Below are 22,532 nucleotides of genomic sequence, written 5' to 3'. Positions count from 1 at the left end.
GTACTCTGTAGATGTGTCATGCTATGGTATGTTGTCATTGTGTTGAGTGAGATTTCTTTCTAACTAATTTTTAAACCAAGTGTTGGTTTTCTTTTCTATTTTTTTTTTCTTTTAGATTTTTCATTATGAAGCTCAAGGCTGAGTTACTTTTTGCCACACTACAACTAGCTAGGGCCATGATGTTTAATAAAAAGGGGGAGGGGAACCATTGGAACTGTTACTTATTTTGTGTTTTCCTATCAGCTGTTTTCTTTAAAATTACTAACAAAATATTTGAAAAGTGCATCTTGTTACAAGATTTGTAACTTTCATTGAACATTCCTGAAAATTGTAGACACCAGTGTTTGTTGTTTTTCTTTGACAGTTTGTCCCTGCTTGGTGTGATCCTGATAGCCTTCCAGCAAGCCCAGTATATTCTAGCAGAGTTCATGAAATCAAGACAGAGGCCAAATCCTAGTTCTTCATCCCAGCAGAACAGCAACTCTGTTGATGTCATCAGCTCTGATTCCTACAAGTAAAAACACTTTCCTCTTCTTTTGATTTGCATTTTTTGCACCTGTTTAATATGGAGTAGTTCTTTCTGTCTGTTGGTACTTTGACATTGCTGTGGAGTCATTTAGGTCTTGTTCAAAGCAACCTCCTTCAGAGAGCTTCAGTGTTGCAGCATGTATTTATCTCTTCAGAAGAGAAATGGAAGAACTCAAGGGTTTATTCATCTTGTAAATTGTCAGTAGTACACAGGATAGAAGTTGTGCGATAGCATTAATGGATACACCATACGCAGCAGCCTTACAAAATTAAGAATGGCAAATGATGTTAATGGCCCTCAAACCTGACCTCCTGGTTGGTCAGTTAAGCATTTGTTCAAGCATGTAAGTGTCTTTGAAGTATGAGCACATACTTAGTCTTTCTCAACTTCCACTGAAATCAGAATGTGAGTAGCTGGTATGATACATTGAAGACCTAACAAAATCTCAGCTTGTGAATATGCCCCCTTTCATTTTATTACAAAAATATCCCATAAAACAACTTATGATAGTCTCATAGATGTTTAAAAAACAAAAAGGCAACTCAATTTGTCTTTTTTTTTTTTCCCCAGGGGAAGCTGTAAGACATTTATGGATTCCTATAGTTCATCAGATAAAGGCAAAGGGAAGGGCTTCCTGTCTGTAGGCACTTCATCCAGCCGAAGTCAAAATGCAGCCAAAAGAAGTCCGGCGACCTACAGCCACTCTCAGAAGAAACACAAATGTTCAGTTTACTACAGTAAGCAAAAGCCAAACACAGCAGCTGGCAATGCCATTGCAGCTACTGATGAGAAGCAAAATCAGATTGCGGAGAACCAAATCTCAGCACCAAAAGAGGACATTTGCACTGATGTTGTCAGTGAGAACTGGGTAACTCTAAAATATGCAAATGGCATAAATGTTAACAAGAATTTAACTCTTCCAGAAAACTTTCTGGGCAAAGAAGAAACTGCACTGAAAAATACAGTTCTCATTAAAAATACTTCTTCAGAGTGTGATCTGAAGGAAGATCTTCAAACATGTATGTTTCCTAAGGAAACTAACCTTAAAGCTCCAGAAAATCTAGTTGAGCTCAAAGAACAGGAGTTCTGTCCTGTGAAGATGTCTAAGAAGCTACCTGAAAGTCACTTGTCAAGAAGTTCACCTCTGCAACAGCCAGAACTGCAAGAAATTTCTAGGAAAAATAATGGTATCTTTCTTATTTTTAATTTCTATCTTAGCTTCACAGCTAAAAATTTTAAGACAATCACAAGAATACTTTGAGTGGAAAGTAGATCAGGAAGATGTTTCTTCTGCAATTTTGTTTTGACTTAGGAGCTCAGCAAAGTAGTTATATTTTGAAAACTGATGTTTTCTGAAGCTATGGTGTCTCTGGTCTATGGCAGTTTATTTTGTGAATGAACTGTATGTAACACAGGAATTTGGGGCCCTGCTGTAGTGTATTTCTGTTGGCTGCACTGGTTGCTTACCCTTTGTGTCCTTACCTGTTAGGTATGGCAGGTACCAGTGTGCTGTCTCAGGAGTGAAAGCAGGGTAATTTTATTCTTACTTACAAAATTTTTTTGAGATTCTTCATCCATTCCTAAACTGCAAAAACTTACTCCTTCTTTGCTTTGAATTAAAAAAAAAAATCAGTAATTACATCTTACCTGTTTTTATGTACATAGCAAGGTAACTTTGAGTACAGACTGCAGATACCATGTTCATACATAAACCAGTTGGGAGATACTACAATTATTTTCATTAGCACAAATTCCACCTTGAGAAAGCAGTACTGACAGATACTTTGTAATCAGTGGTAAAGCACTAAAGGTAACCTGCTGAAGGGTCTGTTGGCAGTTGTATTTATGTATTTGCACTGTCAGGGTTTTGATTATTTCCTTTGGTAGGGTCAATGAAGCCTAAAAAGGATCCCAGCAGAGGATAGTGGCTCAGCTGGGCAGCTCAGCCAGCTGTTGAGAATGGCTTCCTTATTTTTTCTTCACCTCTTTGCTTTCGTTACACAAGAGTACTTCCTCATAAGCACCTCAAGAAGAGAAACTTCTAGTGCTGCAACTATCCTAAAGAAAGGGTGGTTTCCCTTTGTCTTCCCAGTGGGTGCCGAGGACACTTTGGAGTCTTGAAGATCCAAATAAAGGCTGGCCTTACTTTGATTTACCCTCTTTTTAGAAGTTTTCTCCACAAGATTGCAGGGTTTTTCTGATTGTTTTTAAGCCCAAAGTTCTCTGGCTTCCAGTTCTACCCTCCAAAGTCCATGGCTGGGACCCGAGTAGCTCAAACTTGGATGAGATGAGTAGGGATGGGGTAATTTGTGTGTGTAAGAGTAGTGTGTCCATAAGCATGAATTGATACAGAGGTACTTTTTGTAGCTGCTATCAGAATACTTACACAGCATTAGCTGTTGATTTTGAAATTTTCAGCATCATCAGCCTAGGTGCTAGTCCCCTAGTGTTTCGGAAAACAACTCAAGTCATGCTTTTTAGTTTGCTCCCTTTGTGTTTTTGTTTTTTTTTTTTTCTTTTTTAAGGAGGTAGGCCACAGTGAAAGTAGAAACTAATGTAGTTATGATTGGGAGCCCATTCAGTTCCCAAGCAAACTTGTGTTACTTTTTAATTGTAGGGAATAACCAGCAAGTGCCTCTCAGGAATGAAACTGAAAACTGTGAGACCTTAAAAAAGCAGATCAACCTAAAGCCTTCCACTGAGAAAAAGATTAATAAGGGACCTAAGGAAGAGACTCTGTGCTGTGCAAAAGAGGAGATGACTTCTTCTGAGGTTTGTATTGCTGTCTTTCTGCTTTTTAAATTTAAAATAATCTCCTTGTTACTTATTTGCACGTATAGGTATGTTTGTATGTATATGTGGGGACTGTTATGTACGGGGAGACATGTCTAAAACCCTGCAAATCAGATGAATGAGGAAGTAATGCAGTTGTACTGTCCCACATCCCATGCATATTAATGATGAGCCATTTGGGTAAAAGTTAAAATAGCCCCTATATTGTGATACTGGCTGTATCACAGCCAGACATGTTCTTCCTTACCAGAGCAGGCACAGAAGGGCTGGGATCTAATGCCAGTTGTTAGCCATGATAATGAAGTGGGAGCAAACCCTAGAGAGGAAGTGGTCTAGATGGGTGTATTTCCCTTCGTTCAGACACCTAATCTGCAAATATAGGACTTTGTGTAAGAAATTTGCATTTAGGAACAGAGCAAGCAGAAGCCCCGTGACAGATTGTGAAGCTGCTGAGAAGGATCATTCTCCATCCTTGTTTTTGGAGCACGTGATAAACAATATGCATTGCATGTGTTATGGGCAGTGTAAAACACTTAAAAAAATTTCATCTGGTAATTAAAAATTAATAAGAAGAATCCAAGAATTTGGTTTGTGTGTGTTCTGTCTACTGGATAGGAGCTGCATGACAATAAAGGGTAATGATGATTAGTGCTCGAGGAATATGTACGAGAAAAGATGGGATACAGTCTTGTTTTGGGAATTGTTACAGACTCCTTGTGTGTGGCTGATGGTGCTCGTTTTTTGTTTCCCGAATTTCTTAGTCACTGTTCTTTGTTGGTTAAGTTACCCCATAATTTCTTCAGTTGTAATTCAAATGAATGCCCCCCCCCAGCTGCTGAGGAAAGGGAGGATTTATTGCTGCTGAACTTGCACACAAACTGATCATAAATTTGGCAGATGTTTTTTGTTTTTAGCACGTTGGGGATTTTATTGACTGCCTTCCTTTTTCTCCCTGTATTTTTTTTTTCCCCTGGAAGTCAGGGCTAGATGGTGTGAGGGGTGAAATGCTAACATTGGGAATTCAAAAATTTCTCTCTCATCATCTGTTGGTGTCTTGAAGGACAGAGTCTTGGAAAGACTGATCAAGTGGATGGTGTTGGAAAGAGGAAGTGCTGTGGAGAGATACTAAATCATATAGTAACTATGCAATTGGGGTTGAGTTGTTTTGTCCAGTGAAATTTAGCAAGAAAATCTGATAGAGTTCATTTTACCGTATAAAATGAAGTTACCTCGGTATGTATTCTCAGCTTTTTCTCTTTTTTAAACCTTCAGCAAGAAGATGCATTTAGGAAGAAGAAACCTCAGGAGAAGAAGGAAGGAAATGTGTCAAACATAAATTGGAATAGAAATAGAACATCTAGAAAGAATAAGAAAAAGAATGTTAATATATCTACAAGGTATGTGTTGCCTCACCAAGTCATGAAGAAATCCAGAGCTGCTGTAATGTTTCCGCAGGCTTTTGCTGAGTTTTGCATAGTACATTAGGCAGATTGCTTTATCTTGTTAAATAAACACTCTGTAGTCCTGGCTTGAGGCTTTATTGTTAAGAATGTGCACTACTAAATATCGCCAGCAGAAGAAATATTTATCCATTTGTAAATCTGTATGTATATAGACGCACCCCATTCTGCGTAGCAGTGGTTGCTCTCTGGTACAGTCTGGAATTTGCTGTCTCTGAGGTTTGGATGGTTAACTTCCTTTCCGTTATTGTGTTGTGTGGATAAGATCCAGTCGTGTTTTCTGTTCAGTGGAAAAAGGAAGACTAAATTGTTAAAACTATTCCACTGTCAGGAGAATCATCTGCTGTATTGAGTAACTTAGGGAATATTGTCTTCTGGTAGTTTTGAAAGAGGAAGACAAGATAAAGTTACTTTCATTTTTGCCATAATGATTAAGAAGTATCTACCTGAGGGAAGCAGATGTGTAGTATCACCGGGGCTTCGTAGATAAGCATTAACAAGTTAGAGCAGCACTAAATTCAAAAGTATTTCGAGATCGCCTTGGGAAGTTGCTTTTTTTCCCCCCTCGAGATTCATTTAAATGCATTTCTGAAGTCAACTGTAAACTACTATATTAAATGTTTTTTCATATTTTTATAAGTTTAAGCTATTTTGAGTGTTGTTAAAAATACAAATAGTAAATTAGTGCTAGGACAGAAAAGCTTACTAGGAGAAAATCCCTTTCTTCCTCCCACAGTCCTTTGAATTAAGGTCACAATCCTACAAAGCCTTCACTGACTTCATTTTTATTGTGAGTGGTCCTGTTGAGGTCAGTGGACTTAACAAGGAGATTGCAAAATCTGAAGAGGTTGTTATAACCCAATTAATATTCATTGGGGGAAGTCTGCTTATGTGTAATTCCTTGCAGTATGCAGACATTTGCAGGTAGGAAGGATAAAACATGAAATCACTGAAATTTTGTGATTGTTCCTTCATCTGATTCAGTAGTTGCCCCTTTCTGAGTTAAGATGTAGCCATATCCTTCCTGTAGAAACTTGACAGCTGGATTTTATTCCTTCTCCCTTAATACTCTGATTGGATCCAGATATTTCAATTTTACTAGCACAACCTTGAGATTACTTCAGATCTTACAACCAGATTATTCTGGTTATAATTATGCCAATGAAATAGATGTCGGGCACATTTTTCCTGTGAACCTAGATCTCCATACGGTGCTAGACTGTGTTTATTACTGTAACGTATGAATGCCTTCTGCAAGTGCATTAGAGAACGGAGTTAAACATACACATGCAGTCTTGCTCCTCCTGCTGAAAAGTAGCAGTCCATATGAGGGATATAGCATTTTGGGAAAGCCTTAACAGATGTTTTTTTAAGTTTCTGTAAAGTTGGGGAATAAAACTCCTTGTCCTTTTCCTTGCCCCACATTCTGACTTGGTAGCCTTTTGAGTTAAAGTGTTTAATACCTGAAAAAGTGCGATTGAAATGTGATGTGCAAATGTGTTTCTTTGGGTGTGGTTGTATTAGGGTCCCTGAGCAGAGTGAGTTGAAGCACATGTGCAGCGAATATGAAAGACCGGATCTGAGAGCTAATATTGGAATAAGAGCCTGGTGTCCTCAGGGTGATGGGGAAAATTGCAAAGCAGACCAGAAATCTGGGAGCTTGTCTATACAGGGAGAAACAGGTATGCAATCTTAATTGTCAGACTGAAGAAATGTGAGATATTTTTGTGGCAATAGAATAGTTTTCCTTTCCTAAGACCTTTTTGCCCCTCTTGGCTTCATACCCTTACACTGAGATGGCAGGGCTGGCAGGGGGACCAGTGCCAGCAGTGATAATACCTGCTCGTTTCTGAAGGGCACCGTGTGCTTCCTCTATGGGGTGGTTCTCAGCACAAATCAGCAGATGTCGGTCTGAAGCAATAGCAGATTGTTCTTGGGCAAAGGACTGATGGTTGGCTTGTGCGTCCAGGTTCTGCTGGTGCTAACTGAGGCAGCTGTATTGCTGAGGCCACCTCTGGAATAAGCAGGCTGAAGGAGGTGTAAGGCTCCCTAAGGCCTGTGAGATTGTCTCCCTGATGAGATGCTAAGGAAGGAGAATCTATCACTTATGGATTCATTGCTTGTAACTTCTGTTGCTTTTAGTGTGCATGTTCCCAGAGTCAGAATGTTTCCTGTTTCAGATAATAACAGTGTATTTCAATGAGCAGTATTGCTTCCTATTTCATAACTATTGCCTGTAACTGCACAGTGCCCTGACTTGTGTTCATTGTGCTGGGGATCTCAGTCAGGTCATAAGCTCCTCGTGCTGTAGGGCCTGGTGTGTTTATCTTGGTGAGGCTATCAGTAGATACTGATTTCTGTCCTGCTATCAGGAAATTTAGAAAAATCACGTCTCAGTAGCTTTTCACTTCAACTGAAAGACTCTTTTTTTCCAAAACCTCTTTAGAAAGCTTTTATCAACGGTCCAAAAAGAAGTGTTTGGAGAAGTTTTGTTCTGATTCAAGCTCAGATTGTGGAAGTTCATCAGGAAGCGTTCGTGCCAGTCGTGGGAGCTGGGGTAGCTGGAGCAGTACCAGCAGTTCTGACGGAGATAAAAAGCCCATGATTACTGCCAGGCATTTTCTTCCATCCAGTAAGTTCTGCAAACATCACCTCTGCACAATAGTGGGGAGAGTTTGTCTTCCTTCTGAATGGAAAGGGCTGCCACAGCACGGAGTATGTAGCTTGCCTTTTATAGGAGAAAATATCTCTCAGAAACAGTAGGACAGATGCTTGGTATTGGGGGAGGGAAGTATCACAAGTTTTGTGGAGATGAGGATGAGCTGTCCAGGCTACAGAGAGTATCAGAACAATACAGAGGAGGTGTCCTCTGCACTGAGGAGCTGCCCAATTAGTTTCCATGGAACTGAGAGTGACTAGTCAAAGCAATTTATGTCTTTGACTTCGTTACATCACATCAATCTCATAAAAATGCAATCTTCTTGTTAGAGCTATTTAAGAAAGTTCACAAATGAGAAACGTGTGAAAGCAGTTCAGAACGAATCTCAGGGTGCTGGGATTGGATAGGCATATTTGAAGTAGAAGTAGCCAGGAGGCCTGAGCCACTTCAGGGGCGTGAGAAGTGGCAACTATGGTTCATCACTGCATCTTTTTGAACGCCTGAATACCATTTACGTAGTTGGAAGTCCAAAATTCTGTCACTGCCATTGCTAGCCAGATTGCTGTAGTGATAGAAGTAGATTTAAAATGCTGAAGTGACACAAGTAAAAATCACTTCGAGTACCTGAAAGAAGTTATTTTGAATAATCTTAAAAATGAGCATACATTTTTATGTATATTTGTATGTGTAGAAAATTTCAAAACCTGACGTTATGAAGTTTCTATTTGATGGGTCTCAACCTGTGATGCAATGGATAATGATTTGTGGGCACATGACTTTACTTTCAAATTGTATTGCCTCTTAAAAGTCATTCCAAATACAAAATGAATATGATAGTAACAAGGAATCTATCCATTAAAATTAAGTGTGGTAATCACTTATAAGTCACAAAATACGCTTAAGACCCTGGGGAAATAGCACACTTTGCAGCTAGTGATACTCCAGTCTGAAAGAAAAACTGGTTAAAACCATTGAGTTCATCTGTGTGAATGAATATTCTGTGCATACTTCTTTTTTTTTAGGATCTTTGATTTTTCACAGTCATTCTTTTCTTTAGGAGAGAATATTTCACAAAATGATTTTCCATCTGAAACTCCTATCACTTTAAATCTGTCTCATAACATCTGCAATACCAGGTAAAAAATAAATAAATTTGAATCTACACCTGTAAGACATTAAAGAAACTCCATCAACTTGAAAACTTGTCTCATTTTGATGAATCATACCTATCTGTTGTCTTACTATATTTTGTGATCCTCTAATTGGACTTTATATTTGAAAAAGAAGAATCTTCAGTATGTGAGAAGATCTATACAATTGTGACAGAAAATGGATTGTGCTGGGGTAATATGATAAATACTTCCAAATGTAAAATGAAATTGGGGGAAAAAAGGAAGTGATTTTTTCCCCTCTAATTTATTCCAGATCTTAGCAACTTACTGCATTTCCTTTGGCACTTAGTTTTATTAAAGTAATAATTGTTTAAAAAAAAAAATGGAAGTGAGACTTTCAAGTTGATGTTATTCTTTTAATGAAAGTAATGTTCTAGGATATACAGCATGAAAATTGATTTCCCCCTACCCCACATTCCTTTCTACTTCTTTGCTGTTGTAGAGATAGCATCTACAGTTTTTATTACTATGAATCCTCGCTTCACTTCTCATTCATGACTGTCTGTTTTCACTAGCAGAAATAATTCAATCCTTTTCCTCTGGGATTCTGGTTCTTAAAAATGCCTTTCCACTCACATTAACTAGTTTCTTTGGCATTCAGTGAATACAAAATCGGTGTTCATATGTGTCTGTGTGTCTTCATGCACATAAAAGTAAACTTGTCTGAAAGTTGTTGGGAGCATTGAAACATCATGTGAGATCCTACTCATCTTAATGGAATATAGCTTTGTTTCGGATTTCAAGAGGAGAGGTGTTGAATTAAGTTGTAATAGGTTGGATAACAAACCTGGGATAATTAAGATGTATTTGTTTTGCGTGTGTAATTAGTAGTTGGCTTTCAATTTTGAAAAATTGCTCAGTGGTAATTTAAGGAAAATCAGGAAAGAAATTGGGAAAGCAATAGCAACTATGATATTCACCAGAATATTTTTACATTTTTGTATCTTTCCTGTGAAGTACTTTGGATTATTAAACATGAGTGCCTTGATTTAAGAAATGAAATTTTCTTTTCATTTAGCAGAGACATGAACAGCATTCCCCAGTATCCTGAAACCTTATGTCCCAATTTCACTGACATAGCTGCAGATCCTGACAAGAACAAAGGTCAGTTACTTAATTAGCAACTTAAGCTGGCTTTGCACACTATTTGTCAAGCAGTTTCAATGATGTTGCTAATAACCCATGTAAACACAAAATTCATAGAGATGTTGTTAGAATTTGAATGACTTCTAAGCAAGTTAAGATCAAAGTTAGCAAACAGTCTTACAGCTTTGATGTTCTTTTGAATCTTCTCTGTGTTAAGACAGCATTTAGCTTTCAGCTTATGTTTTAGGTATTCTTTGTTTTTTCTTCTCTTGCTTTGCATAGGTTTATGTCTAAAAGTAATGTGGTTGGGAGATAACACTGATCCTTACGTTAAAATGAAGTTCAGCATCAAAGCAAATTTGACCATTTTTCTCTCCAAATGTCCACAATAAGGACTTGCCCTTTTTGAAAGGAATAACGAAGAAGGACTGGATCAGGCTTTTAAAACTCTGAGTTTTTATTGTTTCTGTTTTATTTGTATTCAATTCTGACCTGTTCACTGGAGTTCATAACAGCAAAAGGCTCTACATGGTGAGGTGGAGTTTGAAAACTGTTTAAAACACACAGCTCTTTAAGCAGCAGAGCTGTCTGCCTGCAGCTGTGCCTTTTGCTGTAGGATTAACATGTCTGGCAAGGTACAAAGGCTGATTAAGCTTCTGTGGTGTAGATATTACGAATTGCTGTCATGTGAAATAATGAAATTGAGCTAACTTTGCAACCATTGTCTCATAAAGACTGTTAATTTGGATCTTTTTCCTTTATCCAGCTATGTTTTCATAGTTGATAGGAACAACGTGTCTTTGGGCAGTTAGGTGTTCAGACTGTAGAGAGCACCACGGTGAATATGTGCTCTACAGGCTAAATGCAGCCATAGCAAGTTCACCTAATGTTCATTCATGGATAGCTCTGGCAGCACTGCCCATACATTAAAAACCTGAATGTTCCTGCTGCGTTTCTGTGGCTGTACTTCAGACCTGGTTACCGAATGAAGGGTAGGGGCAAAAGAGAGGCTGGTGGGGATCATGTCCCCAGATCATGTGGAAGGGCGCTGTGTTGCCACCGATGATCAATGACTTGAGAATTCTTCACAGGAGTTTCTTGCCCTGTTTTGTGGAATTTCAAATTCTTGGTTCAGGTCCTTTTTTTTTTTTTTTTTTTTTTTTTTTTTAAACAAATAGAAATTTTGAGCTTTGTTTAAAAATTGGCCTTTTCACATAAATAGGTTCATTGGCATTGCTGGATTGTCTTTCACATGGATCTGAATATCACAAATGACATTTGATTCTCAGAGCTTATGCAAGCTTCCTTCCTGTTTTCCATTTCGTTCCTGTTCCCCTGTTTAGGTCTTTACCCAGCAGGAGACTTGTGGCCTGCCCAGCCAGTCTGCCTGACAAACAGCCTAAACTACAACCTTGAGAATAATATACCGTGCATGATCCAAGAAACGCCCTCGGTCCACAACAGGCAAGTTATGTCTCATGTCAACAGTATGGCTAACACTTTGTTCAGGTTTCTGTGATACAGAGCACTGCACTTAAGCCTACTTCATAATATTTGTAAGGCAGATGATAGAAGCAACAGCACAAATGTGATTTTAACTATCTCCTGTTTTTTTATACTTTCCATTAGTACATCATGATTAATTTTGCTCAGACAAATTCACTGGTGTTCCTATTCGTGTGTAGATATTCCAGAACTTCTATTCAAATTTAATTAAATACTTGCTGGAAAATTTTTAATTTCTTCCAGTTCTTTTGCATGACCAGGCAGAGGGCCTGCCTTTTAGGTTTGCTTTCCTCTTGCTAAACACATGGTTTCTGTATATCAGAGGGAATGTTATGCAGTATGTACTTGTGTTATATGGCATAAACAGACATTGTTAAATAAAATAAAATAGCCCAGTGTGAAGATGGTATATGAAAAAAAGTTGGTTGGGCTATTTGATCAGGCTCTGTGTAGATTTGAGTCAATTTTCGTACAGCAGTGAACTTGAGTCCTTCTTGTACTAGAGACTTTCTGCACTGTAAATTTTACTAATGCGAAATTCATGACAAACTAGGGAGAAGAAATACTCTGGCAGTGCAGTGCTGTCAGTTCTTCAGGTCATGTCCTGTCATCCAAAACGACAGAGTGGTAACACAGAAATCCCCAAGTGACGATCTTGTGTTTCTAACCAGGCTGCTAACCTCAACTGTAAACTGGTGTGTCAACAAACCGCAGTCCTGATGATTTGGAATAATGGCCAGCAGTCTGTCTGGCTCTAAGTCAGATCTTTAAGAATTGCTCTTGAAAGACTTATTGAAATACTTGAATTATTTTAATGAAAATAAGTATAATCCTTTCACTAAGCATGTGTAGTTTAGGAAACGCTGCTGAACAGGGCTCTCATGCTTGTGGTGGGGACAGGAGAAATGCCCATATTGAGTGCTATTCATAGAAATGCTAGAGAATGCATTACGTTTCCTCTTATTTCAAATCACTTCACTTTCTATCTACTACTCTTGTGGTTGTTGAAAAGAAATAGAATTACTTTCTTTTTCTGGAGGAAGAAGTTGAGCCCCACTAGGTGTTGCAGAACTCTGGTAGCTGTCATTGCAAATTGTTCATCCTCCTGGGAGGGAAAAAGAGCTCAGCAAGATAATCGCTCTGATTACATACTGACAGAGAGTGGTTACTGGCAGGATTTGTATGGCAAGTGGAATGTGAAAAGCCTAATCATGAGTTACAGGCATTTTACACCCAACAGCTTTACAGTAAATAAGTATGTCTAAATAATTTTCAGAAGTTCTGCAAACTGCTTCTAACAGCAGATTTTTCCTTTTTCTCGGGACAGCTTCATTGACTGGAACGCAACTTGTGACAGCCAGTTTTCCAACATGTATTGTCCATTAGAGATGAACGAATATGGTGCTTTCCCAGAAGGTGAGATGAAGTAAAACTGAAGTTATCACTGAGCATATTTTCTCTCTGTTCTTTGAAACAAAAAAGAGTTTGTCTATAAGCATTTGGACATTCATTGCTTGACCAAACGTTGCACTTTCCAGCTGACCGGGTGCTCTATCAAAAAAAAAGCACAATCTGTGTGTGGTAGATGAAAACATTGATCTTTGTATAGACATTTTAAGCCTGAAAATCCAGCATACAGTCCTTACTCTGAGACAGAATAGAGAGAAGTGCTTGTGACCGCAATATTACACAATTCTTTTTGCACAATTTTCTTTGTTTCTCTTCTGGCAGGCTTCTGCCTTCCAGTGTGTGAAACAGAAGGCCTCTTGTGACCAATTACCTTTCCAGGCTAGAGTTTCTTGGCTTGGGACGCATACTGGCAAGAACCTAAAATTCTTTAGCATTACCTAAGCAATAATTAAAAGTCAAGCTACAGTATCACAGGCAGCACGGTGTTCCCTTGGGTGCTTAGCGCTGAGGCATGTTGGCAGTGAAGCCAGGGTAGGCTCTGCCATGCACGTTCTGCAGCTAATAAAGGCTCCTTTCTCCATTAAAGAGATTGCCTACTCTTTACCCCGTCCTCCTGATAGCAATTTGTTAGTGGGTGCCTGGTACAAAATGGTAGCCTTGTTAACAGAAGTTGTTACGCTTCGCTGCTGCATTGCCTGGAAGCTGCCTTAAGTCACCAAAAGCTTAGGTTGGTTCCAGCATGTCTCGCTCCAAGAAGATTCAGCATTCCTCCACAGAAACGTTAGCAGTGTTTACATTGCAAAAGCCTTATTTTGTCTTCCTCGTTTTTATAAACTGTAGAAAACATGAACTACCCCAGTGGCTTCCCAGGTACGGCCGCAGTGCAGAACACAGCCTTCATTGACCAGAGCTGCCCCTCCACCTGGAATGCGCCTCCCAACATGCCGCCCGCCTGGGAGCCCGCCAGTTATGTCAACTCCACGGTGAGTATTGTCGCTGCCAGGCTGTCTCTGTGTGCACCTCTTCAAAAACCTTCTCAGTGCATGCCCGTCTGTCCCTTACCTATCACTTGCATGTTCCTCGTGATTCCTTCAAGTAGCCTGATGTACGTGTTTGGTGCTGGTGTTGGTAGCACGGCTTTTTCCCACTTGCTGGTCAGGGTTGTTACTCAGCTTTGTCTATTAAATGGCAAGATAGATCACTTTTTTTTTGCCTGAAAATTGATGCAAATCATTTTACATATGGAAAAACATTTTGGACTTATGTAGTCTACCGAGACTTTTCCCTATCAAAATCAACCTTTCCAGATGAGGATAAAATACAAAAAGTGCTGACAGCAAAACCCAGAGAGATTTGAAAATGGTGGGGCTGAATGGACAGCTGCTCTCAGTGACTTTGACAGTCTTTTTTTGCTAGGAAATCCAAGTGATTTAAGCTGGATTTGTGCAGATTTCTGAATGCTGACTTTGACCTGTTACGCTCTGGACTAGCCATGCTTATGTCATCCCATAGTGCAATGTATGGCTGACTTCAGTTCAAGGTGGTCTTTAATTGCAACCACCTTCTCTTCTGCTCATATTTCTTATATATTAGAAGAAAAAACTGTACTTACAGTATGCTTGTTTTGAAGAAAGCTAAGCAAATAAAGCAAGAAATATTTCTAACTGCAAAAATGAAAATTCACCTATATTTAAAAAGTGGCAAAACTGGTAGAATTCTGTTTCCTGAAATAAATGTAGCTTTATGCCATATTTTATTCAAGAATGCCAGGAAATACAGAAGGTAGAGATTGGAAAATACATTAGATAATTCAGCTCATTTCCCTGTTGAGCTTTTCCCCACAATACTTTTCAGTGTTTCATTCAGTTTTAAAAGTCCCAAGACTTCCATGACCTTCTCCAAGAGACTTCCTCACAGGCTAACACATCTTGCTCTCCAGGAGGTTCTTTATAAGCTTTCGAATTTTTTCTGACTGAATTCCCTGGCTCCCAGTTATATTCTCTTTTCCATGCTGAATATCCCTTTTTGCTTCTGGTGTGCATAATCTTTCAGTACTGACACATACTTCAACCCTTTAACTTTCTTTCCTTAGTTGTCCTTCTCTTTTAATTTTAACTCCTGAACCCATGCATGGCGCTCTTCACGTGTCGTCCATTTATTCCTTGTATTTCTTAACAACCCAACCAGAACTGAGCATTGTATTCCTGTTACAATGATATTGGTGCCATGGAGAGAGCAGCTCATGCGGATTCATTTCATGAAGTGCCTTTCCATATGCACGCTAATGCTGCTGCAATCTTTTGGGCAACCGTATTGCTTTGCAAACTTGTGTAATTTTCTGCTTGTGTGTTTCCCAAGTTCTCTGCCTAAGTGCTGATTCCTTCCATTCAGTACATTTCCATCCATTCTTTGGCAAACAGGCCATTTTGCAGTTTCCCATGATGATTTTATCTTTCTCTACAGCCCTACCTCTCGAGCACCCGAAGCTTGTCTCCAATGTCTGGACTTTTTGGTTCCATCTGGGCACCTCAGAGTGATGTTTATGAAAGCTGCTGTCCTGTTAGTGCCACGACCCAGCACTCAACCCATGTTGAGAACCAGGCAGTTATGTGTAAGCAGGAATACTATCCAAGGTTTAACCCGTTCCGTGCCTACATGAACTTGGACATATGGACTACAGCAGCCAACCGAAATGCAAATTTCCCGCTTTCAAGGGACTCGGGTTACTGTGGAAATGTGTGAAAGGAATTTGATTTGAAAATGTGAATAAAGATGCTTGCAATTTTGATTACTAGAGTAAGCTGGTTGTTGAATAGATTACATTGTTGGTGGATATTTTGGCACTTTTATATTGAAAATAAATTTTTTTTACTGAAGTCTGAGCATTCAGTGCATTTTGAGAAGCAAAACATTCAGGACACTGTTATTGTCAGGTGAAGGCTAAAAATTTAAACCCCAAAATTTTTCAAGAAAAAAGTGTTAGGTTCTTAGAAGTATCCATGACCACATACTGCACATGTTTCTTCTGGAGTTTGCATTTTGTGGTATAAACTAGGTGTGTTTTAGCATTTGTAGGTGCATAATTACACCTGTAAATAATTGCATCTGTGCCAAACTAACACTAGGGACCTGTTGATGCAAATCAGATATTTTCCATGTGGTGCCACTCTTATTGCTGACATAATTCTTTGTGGGTGTAAACTTCTGGCAGTAAAAAAGAAAAATAATGGCTGAACTGTGGCTTGCTTATCTGGCTTCAAAATGCAAACCATCAGTCGGACGATATTACACTTGTGCAGTGTGGGTGGGTGGGCACTTCTTTCAGGAGCTTTCCTTGCTAGTGACTCCTGATACCTTGCGTTTGGATTTCTAGCCTTCACGTTGCAATAGTGTTTCCAGTGCACTTAATTGCGCTTGTTTAAAATGCTTGTGCTTGAATTGGAACAAACCTTCCGTTGAGGGCAGAGTTCACACCACTCTCCAAACCAGAACAGCATTGTGTTAATTCATATTATGGGACCAAATCTTTGGGAAAGGCAACCAAGGAAGGGCTGTGACCCTGTTCAGGGCTGAATCTTTCCATTGTGCAAACTGTCTGCTGCCCATCCCCACAGAGCTTTTTGTTTTGGCATTGCAGACCGTGGCTGGGTGTCTTCATTCTTCAGGTGTCAAAGAAAGGGGACGGCAGGGGGATTGTGGCATGTCCTCTGCAAGAGGGCTTGTTAAGTCTGGAGAAAGAGAGACCAAAGGGGCATCCAGCAGCAGCCTCTCCCCGCTGCTTGAAGGAGAGTTAGGAAGAGGACAGAAGCAGAGCCTGTGTGGTGGCTGCAGGCTTGGCAGCAACAGTCAAAGATTGCAGCTTGGGAGGCTCAGGTGGAGCAGGAGGAGGACGGGTTGTCCCGAGGGGTGAGTACATCTCAGAGGTGGTCGCAGCATTGCCTGCTCTAGTGGCAGTGACAGTCCTGCTCCATGTGGGAGGTGAGACCACCGGGGTCCTGTCACTGTTGTGAGGAGTCTGACAACTTCAGCAAGTTCCTGACTCTACGCTGTTTCACCTGTTTTCCTCTTGCCCTTTGAACTCAGCCTGACAGGCAGACGAGTTATTAGACAACAAAATGCTGAAGTGCTCATGTTTGTTTTTCATTTGAAGGTAGAGCAGCCAAGGCACTGTGAAATAGCTGATAAACCTGCATGCAAGGCTCCTCAGCAACCTGAGAGCCCACACGGTTCTGGCTCTGCCAGTCGCATCGTGTTGCTGAGCTATCGGAGCAGCTCCTCTGACATGCTGGTGTTGGTCAGAAGATTTTGAAAGGGTGGTTGGGTGGCTTTTTAGGAAGCTGCTGCATTTAACTGCTCTGGCTGCTTATGTGGAAGGAGCTTCTAAGCCTTTCTTTGGTTTCAGTGTCAGAAAAGTGAGATCTTCACTGAATGCTTTTCAAAACTGTGGGTGTTTTAATGACTTTATCAGGAAATAGCACTGAGAGTCTTTGGCCACTTTCCATGATGTGTCTTGCTGGATGGGACTCTGTGACTATGGAGTTTAATAGTAATTGCTTGCGATTCTGAAGGAAAGTTCACATATTCATATGAACTTTGATGCTCCTGAACCAGTGCAAAGCCATGAGAAGGAGGCATAACCACAGATGTGTTTTCTCTGCACCTATTGCCCATGGCAGGAGACTTTGGGAGGAATTGAGCGGGAGTGCATACACAATAAACATGGGGAAAAAAAATCAATTGATCATTTGGTTTGAAATGCAATGAAGTTCTTTATTCCCTGGATAATGTTGCTTATTTTATTGTATGCCCATTGAGTTTTGGAGGTGCAAAGGCAATGGAAAGAACACAGGATGCTCAGAGCTGCCATTGGTTAGCATACCCAATTTGTTCTGTTAGCTTCATCATTTTAATGGCATCTGTATGTTGCCTGCACTGAAGTGAAGCTTTTTTCCTCAAGCACCAGTACAAGGAGATGCTTTTCTTAGATTTGCAACAAACTGTAACACCAACAAAACCGCCCCACAGAGTTCTGATCAGCACCGAGTTCTTGTTCTAAGCAGCGTGTTATGTTCCAGGCTGAATAAATTGCTGAGAGAGAGAACAAACACAATAATCCAAGCAAAGACACTGGAGAGTTCAGGGAGAACAACAAAAATTAGAAATGTTTGGAAAAGAGCTCTATGAAAAACTCTGTTAGAGTGGTTAAAGTGCCAGCAACAGACAAGGGAAATGAGCCACAAACAACTTGAGAAATACTGCTGAGAAAGAAAACAATCATTCTCTTTAATCAAACCAGAACAGATCAAGAAGTAATTCCCCCAGGAGCTGGGTAGTATTAGGCAAAGCATCTCATATAACTTTTCATAACAATAACAAAGGAATGTAACAGGCTCATTAAGGTTACCAGGAATAATTGCTGCCATCAGGAGACATCTATAGCTTAATGAGTAATCCACGGCATACAAGCGGATTTGGGCTCAATTAAAAATCATCTTTCCCCTACAGTAAAGGGGAAGATGAAATAATAAATTCCACTACAAATTTCTTTGTACCAAAATTACTGTAATTCTACTAGAGTAGAACTGGAGAGGCTGCTTAAATGGATAGCTATAAAGACATCTAATTGTCTTGAGCAAAATAATTTCTAATTTATTGCCTTGTGCCAGGAATTCTTTTTAGCAGGGTCTTGAGTTTTGCCAATGTCTGTGAAACTGTTACCATTTTTCTGAGACTCTTCTGTGAAAGTTCTCAGTAAACTGAAGAAACACTTCAGTTTGCAAAGGGAAAAACAAGAATCGTGGTATAAAAGAGTATCTTGCACAGTTCACTAGTGTGCTTGGTTATGGAGGGAGGGGGGAAATCAGGGGCAGTTACAAGCTTTCAGTGTGGATTTCTATCCTGCTGTGAATGCTACATAAACTCAGGATGTTCATCGTTTTCCCAAGAAGAGACTTGGAGAAGCACCAGCCACACCTGCTCCCTCTCCAGGCAGCCTTGTGGCTTCATGGACGTGCACTGGGGACTGGAGGTACTGAGGCTGAAGTTACTGCTGGCCTTGATTTGTGCCAGGCGTCTTGGCCAAGTCTGCCTAGTTTGACCCCGGTTTCCATCCTGGATCCAGGGAATACTCTTGGCGCGTTTTGTGAAGGTTTATAGGTACTGTGAGAGATGGTGAGTGTCTGTTCAGCTGTCCTAGCCCGTCCTGCAGGATTGGTGAGACCTGCACAGCGTTGGGCTGGAGAGCTGAGGGAAGAGGAGCATGCAGTGCTCCCCAGGACCCTGCTGGTAAGTGGGGCTGGCCCCACCGGGCTTGCCTCCTGCAGGGAGGGACCTGGACGGGCCAGGCTGGTCTTTGCGGTGGCAGATGGGGTGTTGCTTTCCAGCATTTGCTCTTTTCACTTCCAGTTTCGGGCAACGCCTGTTGCTTGTGCTTGTCCCTGAGTCACCCTGTTTGCCCTCTCCACATGCTTTCTTTGCTGTAAGCTCTTTGTGGGACAGGTGCAGGGTGGCATGTCCTTGTCACCACAGCCACATTCTGGTAGCACCTTTGCTTCCTTTGCCCCATCCCGTTGTTGGGTCAGCCTCCCTGCATTTGGCAAGGCTTACTGTGTGCTCTCCACAGCACCTTTGGTGGGCTGAGCGTCCCCAGGGCTGCTGGGCTGGTGTCACCAGCAGCTCTGCCCACTCGGCATGGCTGCAGGGGGCTGGGCTCGCTTGCCTGGCCTGGTGGAGATGGGTGTCCCAGCAGGCCCGAGTGTTTCTGGCAGCAGTTGCCCATTTCTCCTGTGGTGGGCGAGAGGCCTGGCACTGTTCCCCATCTCCTCGAGCTGGGGGATGTGGAGTAGCACGGGGGAGGATTTCTTGTCCCAGCCCTACAAAGAGGTGTTGCAACTGAGGTCCTGGGAGCTTGCACCCACTGCTGTGGTCGTCACTAGAGGCACTGACCCAGGCGCTCCCCTGCTGATGCTCATCCCTTCATCCCTGGGGTGGCTTTCCCTGCAGAAGTCTCCTCTCTCTCTGTGCCTCCCCAACAAAAAAGCCTCCCTTGTCACTGTGCCTCACACACCATGTGGCTCACTTTTTCCACGGCCTCTGCTTTGCTTCATTTCTTTCCGGTCACTTAAACCACAGCGGCCCAACCCCTCAAACCCTTTTGAATTTTGGGGTGGCTGTGGAGGGTGGCAGCAGTACCAGGGTGGTACTGCTGGGCTGCGTGCCTCTGGAGCTTTTGTTCAGGACTGCTGCTCGCAGGCTGGTGGTGGCCTGGGTGAGCAGGGACTGTGCCGACCCCAGCCACAGTGCTCCCCAGCCCACAAACCAGTGCTGGGTGAGCCAGTGACCAAGCTGCTTGTCCAGCACAAGCCGGTCATTTAATTGCCTCCAGCCACTGTACCAGGAGGCAGGTCTGGCTCGCAGCTGAGCCTGTACACGTGTGTGTGCACCTCCTGAGGTGCCTTGTCTCGGGGAGTGACCGCAGAGCTGCTCCTCAGCAAACCCAGCACCCGTGTGGTGGTTTTGGGATGGCGCTGCTCCGTCCCCCAGACCCGGCCTGTGGTGTGACGGGCTCGGCCAGACCTTGCTCCTCAAACCGCGCTGGCGAAATGCTTGGTTTGCTGGGAACGGGTTGTTTGGTTTTAATTTTGACTGAATGTACAGTTTGTGGAGGGAAGTCAGCGCTTTCACACGTCCTCCGTAGCACAGATGTGCGGGAAGCCTGTGCGCTGGACTCGCTACGGCTTCCAGAAGCGGCTACATGGAAGGGAGGTGGTTGCCTCCGCGGCATCCGGGGGAAGCAGGATGCGCTGGGTTGGGGCTGTCTCGAAACTAGAAACACAACTTTCTTCTCATGCAGGACAGCGGGTTGGGTGTTGTAGCGAGGCCATCAACACCCCACGAGGCCTGCTGGGGTTTCTGGTTCTGATTTTAGTGAGAGGCGGGTTTCACTTCATTCATACGGCATGGCCTTGTTAAAGTCAAGGTGTTGTGCAGTGCCACACGTGCAACACCAGAGCATGCAAGCCAGATGTCAAAATTGATAAAGAAACCCCACAGAAGCAACAGAAAACACGGTAACCTTTCCATCACACTCCTCAGATGACACTGAGAGCGTGGCCGTGGGAGCATATTGCTCATTTCTTGGCTGCGCTTGCAGGGACAAAGCAGGGTGATGGCAGCGCCTGTGAGCAAATGGAAAATGATCTCATTGCTGCCCTGTGCACCCTGCAGCAGGGAAGCTCTTGTCTCCTCTCTGCTCTCCTCAGGGCTGTGACCCATGGTGTGCTGCACCTGTCACCCCTTCTCATCAGCTAAGGACATTAAGCCTACACCTGCCTTTGGGCTCCCACTGCTAGTACTGCATTGAGGTCACACACTCTCCAAATGACTCTGAATGCCAAGTTTCAGCGTTTTCTGGTCTGTATATCCTCATCATGCAATGAATGCTCTTTCTGGGGCTGAAAGAAACCAGACCATAGGCATCTTCTGCTTAACCAAGGCCCAATTGCCCAGCTCGGGCACTTCCCCAGCACCCTGCTGCACCGTCACTCTGGTGAGCACAAACATCGTTCAGTCACCTTCTCCTAGTATGTTGCTGTCACTTTCTTCCTCATAGCTGTCTTCCTCTTTGTAAGCTTGCAGAGCTTGCTTGCAGTTGTAGCCTTGAACATCGCATGTCTGCGTGCCCTGAACTTCCCATGGCTTTTGGGCTGGGGTGCTTCTGATGGCAATAGCAGTTTGGGACATGAATAAAGGACATGATGGTGGGCAGCCTGAACTAGCAGGGGCACGAGCCTTTCCTGCCTTCCCAAGCCTGAGGGATTTCTGCCTTCGGAGAGGTATTCGTAGGCAAAGTCCTGGGTTTCCTTTGTAATAGCTGAACTTCATGATGCAGGTTGATACCCTACAGCAACATGCAACTTGCAGCAGTTGCTGTGCTGTCGCAATTAGTAGTGTGCCAAGCCCTCAGCTCACACTGTCACTAAGGAAAGGTATCTGTGTACCTGTGAGAGATGCCCTGAATGTTTGTTGGTTGAGAGGTTGTTGGTTTAATGGTGTTATTTCTTTTATTCCTGAGAAATGAAGCTTTATTTCCACTTGAAACATTTTTGATAATTTGTTGGTTTAATGACTAAAACTTGTTGCAAGTAACTGTTTATAAAAACATTTCAAAATTCATAAGGGAGAGGTACCAATATAACAAATCTGTTAATTCCTACGTACTGGTTTTCTCAGTGGAGTATAAATCTCTTTGCATCGCTGAGAGGGACTTGCACAAAGCTCAGTAAGCTGCAGGTTTGGGTTGGGTTGGAAGGATCTCATATGCCGTTTGCTCTAATAGAGGAGCCTGAAGCCTAACCAAGGTAGTGTTCTTGCTGATGAGCTGACTTGAGGGATGAGTGAAAGGCTCTTAGATGGCTTGCTGTCTGACTTTCTCCTTGCCTTCTCATTTTTGCAGTCCTTTGTTTGGATGGCCAGCCCCATCCACAAACCCGTCGAGCAGGAGCTCAGCTGTCTTGGCCAAAACATCACTGGTATTTCGTATGAGAGGGCTTGTTAGAGAAGTCCTTAGAGGCGGAGTATTTTATTCTATAAATAAAAATAGGAAACAGATGGCACCAGTTTCAAAAGTTAAGTGGTTTTTAACTAGTCCAGTAACTAATGTTCTTATATACCTACAAAAATATTACAGTTTTATCTTTGTAAAGATCAAAAGAAAAACTTTGAAGCACTTGCCAGGCACATACAGTCATGCATTTTAATAGATGACAGACCAAATGTATACATACAGTAATGGGACTGACATGGTGATTTCAAATTCCCCCATCTATTCCTGCAGTGAATAAAGCCTAATGACTGCTCTGTTTTTTGTTTGTTTGCTTGTTGTTTGTTTGTTTGGTTGGTTTTTGTTTAATTACAAC

The 22,532-nt window shown here is 41.9% G+C and overlaps 1 protein-coding gene across 7 annotated transcripts in view; it reads left to right on the top strand.

The window, feature by feature from the left end:
• Positions 1 to 15,491, top strand: part of TMEM131L (transmembrane 131 like) — a gene marked incomplete at its 5' end in the record, with an annotated part of 77,715 nt that extends 62,224 nt beyond the window's left edge. For 6 of the 7 annotated variants that reach the window (XM_084285625.1, XM_084285624.1, XM_084285627.1 and 3 more), the window contains 12 exons: positions 365 to 514; positions 1,100 to 1,716; positions 3,147 to 3,301; positions 4,595 to 4,719; positions 6,307 to 6,464; positions 7,229 to 7,414; positions 8,499 to 8,577; positions 9,632 to 9,717; positions 11,043 to 11,163; positions 12,533 to 12,621; positions 13,456 to 13,598; positions 15,079 to 15,491. In XM_084285625.1, the coding sequence (XP_084141751.1) occupies positions 365 to 514; positions 1,100 to 1,716; positions 3,147 to 3,301; positions 4,595 to 4,719; positions 6,307 to 6,464; positions 7,229 to 7,414; positions 8,499 to 8,577; positions 9,632 to 9,717; positions 11,043 to 11,163; positions 12,533 to 12,621; positions 13,456 to 13,598; positions 15,079 to 15,357 (2,188 nt within the window). In that variant the 3' untranslated portion in view covers positions 15,358 to 15,491. The remainder of the gene's footprint in view (positions 1 to 364; positions 515 to 1,099; positions 1,717 to 3,146; positions 3,302 to 4,594; positions 4,720 to 6,306; positions 6,465 to 7,228; positions 7,415 to 8,498; positions 8,578 to 9,631; positions 9,718 to 11,042; positions 11,164 to 12,532; positions 12,622 to 13,455; positions 13,599 to 15,078) is intronic. The other variant, XM_084285626.1, reaches the window with a different exon arrangement.
• Positions 15,492 to 22,532: the final 7,041 nt, after the last annotated feature.

The sequence above is a fragment of the Netta rufina genome (genome assembly GCF_964035555.1).
Source record: "Netta rufina genome assembly, chromosome: 4".
NCBI classification, from domain to species: Eukaryota; Metazoa; Chordata; class Aves; order Anseriformes; family Anatidae; genus Netta; species Netta rufina.
The sequence above is the reverse complement of the archived record's forward strand: the minus strand, read 5'-3'. Positions and strand labels throughout refer to the sequence as shown.